The sequence below is a fragment of the Azolla caroliniana genome, unplaced genomic scaffold (genome assembly GCF_043228905.1).
Source record: "Azolla caroliniana isolate FFs.n. ecotype wild unplaced genomic scaffold, voAzoCaro1.0.p SCAF_5, whole genome shotgun sequence".
NCBI classification, from domain to species: Eukaryota; Viridiplantae; Streptophyta; class Polypodiopsida; order Salviniales; family Salviniaceae; genus Azolla; species Azolla caroliniana.
Genome location: NW_028230440.1, coordinates 1,132,982 through 1,135,858, shown reverse-complemented (window position 1 = coordinate 1,135,858; position 2,877 = coordinate 1,132,982). Strand labels below are relative to the sequence as shown.

The following is a 2,877-nucleotide window of genomic DNA, read 5'->3' as shown; positions in this document are numbered from 1 at the left end:
GTATCAAAACTCCAAGTGTCATAAATTCAGCATTTTTATGAGATCCAAGGGAATAAAGAGCTTTGTGTATAACCATCTTCTGAGACCAGCCTAAAAAGCTCCCTTCTGAACAGGAAATCTATAACTATTTGCAACGCAGTGTTATGAGCTGACCTCTGGATGGCATCTCATATGCAAGTAGTGGGATTTGGATTGCGACCTGTGACTAACACGCTTTCACAATGTTTTTAGAATGTGACTTTGAGAGTCCTTCCATCCTGGCTAGAGTATATCCTAGCATTCTGCTTGTAATGGATTGAAGCAAATCAACCTCATTTAGATCTTTGGTAGACATGTCTAAAGACAGAAGGAAACAACTATGACAGTCTGGTTAATAGTTTTCAAATCTCAATAATAAAAAGTGCGGTAAATTGGAGCATGGTGATGTAAGGATCGTGCCAAATGTTTTGACTATGATGTTCAACCTCAGCTAATATTTGAGATGTCTAATCTATGTTTTACTGATCATATAAGCTCCCTGGTTTTCACTTCACACTCCCAAGTTGAATCTATTGCTTTCTAGTGCAGCCAAGGGCAATATAAGTACAATGAAATATAAGGTTGCATTCTTTTGCGAAACACAAGCCTTTTATTTGTGACATATAAATATGTGGACTTTTCTGCATTGAGAAATATAGAATTAGGAAATATGGGGTGTTTCATTGAGCGTAGAGACAAAAACTTTATGTGCATGTTGAAACATCTATTTATTTCTCCAATGCAGACGATAAATCAGAATTCGTTTCAGCTTCTGCAAGAGTATTTGAATGCTGCAAAAGGGGGTGGAAGCTTCCGGCAGCATCCATATCATTTTGTCTTCTTTATAAGGGAAGAAACAGATGCCGAGAAATTGAAAAAGGTAGAGATCTCATTGCCACCACCACAAGTTCGGTATTCTGATGAGAACAAAACTGCTGATCTATTACCGACAACACACAAATCTATTGGTAGATTGTTAGTAGCTTGTGGTCTCTCAGATTATGCTTCTGGAGGATTATCAGCTGAAGCGGATGCTATTCGTCTATCTGAACTTTTTCAACAAGCATCAGAAATTCAGCGTCAAAATGATGCCTCCGCAATGGATTTTGAAAGACAATTAGCTGGAACAAAGAATGCATTGAATTTAGGGAGAGGGATCAAGGTCTCTTTCCGTCCGCCTATATCCGAACTCTCTGCTAAAGAACACATCAAAGCTCTGGAAAAACTCTCCATTGCCTTGGATGAATCTCAAGATATTCAACTACGTGGGCATACTTTGCTAATTGGGAATTGTTATGGAATTGACGCCCTTGGAAACCTTTGGGTAAACTATGAAGACAATGTGCAATCGTGGTCGGCTTTTCTGAAAAATGTAGATTTGTGCAAAGCTGTGAAAAACAAGAGGGATGCATCAGAGAGACGTGTTTTAGAGCTTAAACTTGCCAGATTGATGGAGGTAGAAATGGTTTTTACACATGATGGGTTAGCTATACAGCCTGATTATACCCTCTTTCTTCATAAGACAATTAAAGATGCATTTAGCTATGGAGCCGTTGGTCAAGGTAAATTTCATCAACTCCCTCTCAGGATAACTAACCCTAACAAAGAGTTGTGTAGTGATGATCATGATGTAGAGGCAGATGAAGTTTCCTATATGAAAGTAAATGATATATTGGGGTATATTGCTGTCCCAGTATGGGAAAATGTACCTAATATATATAAATATATTGAAGAAAATGGTGATGCAGCCCTTCGAATTCGGGAGGGACTTAAACATTCAGAGGGACATGTAGAACAAGTGAAACTTTTGGTTAGAAGGAAACTTCGCTTACGACATTTAACATTCAATAAGAAGTTGAGAAATGATATGTGCATTGCGGCATGTATTCGTCTTATTCATTTTGCTCCAGATCTTGAAAAGTATATGGAGGGTTTATCGGTATGTATCTCTGATGAGCATCGACTTCCTATAGAAGGTGTCAAGAGTTTTCTCCATCTAAAGTGGAACTTCAGCCTAGCTGAACTGTAGATAATATTTTACACTGTTGTTCATATTCTTCAAGTAATGAGGCTGTCAGACACAGGAGTTGTGTAAAGCAGTTCAACCAATCAAAACAAACTGTGACTTCAAGCTAGAATGTAGACATTTCATTGATGACTCACTCCTTCATTGCAATGAAGTTTGGCATGAGAATAAACTGACCACCCTCATACTATTTGTCATATAAATGCTTATGAAGCATGACAGTTTCTATTATCAGATAACAGTAACCAAAGCTCGTGTGAGCTGAATATTTGTATCGATGACAATCATAAAGAATCCATGATTATATATCGCAGGAAAGCTAATTGATGCATTTGCCTCAAAAACTTAGTTCTTGATGCTTCTTGCTTTGACGTGGTTTTTATTGTATTTGACATGGTGATATTGGGCCATTTGCAACATTAGAACTACATTTCATTTCATCTCTATCAAATTATTTGAGGTTTTGAGTAGTTTCGTGCATCTTATATGTGCATTTGAGATTTTGAATAGTCTCTTTTTACACCATGCTAGGCATGATGGATCTTACATGCAAAAGCTTTATATTTGTAGACCCTAATATGCAATGTGGGTCAAACAATACCATTTCTTCTCTATAAGCAAGAAGCTTAAACATTTGTTTGCACCTCATGAGTACTGCATGCCCCGCTCATAATTAAATTGCATCTTCTTTGTTGATGTATACTCATACCAACTACGTCTTTCTTTCTTCCTCTATTTTCTCTTGCAAAAGACATAACAATACAAAACTAATTGTTGACCCTATTATGATAGTGACAATTGTTATGCCAAGATAAGCCTATTGAGATATTCAA

General features: G+C 37.1%; 1 protein-coding gene across 1 annotated transcript in view; it reads left to right on the top strand.

Moving 5' to 3' along the window:
* The window catches only part of LOC147863496 (uncharacterized), a 3,133-nt gene extending 615 nt beyond the window's left edge, over positions 1-2,518 (top strand). The window contains exon 2 of the mRNA XM_087320291.1: positions 764-2,518. Within this exon, the coding sequence (XP_087176417.1) occupies positions 764-2,047 (1,284 nt within the window). The 3' untranslated portion in view covers positions 2,048-2,518. The remainder of the gene's footprint in view (positions 1-763) is intronic.
* Positions 2,519-2,877: the final 359 nt, after the last annotated feature.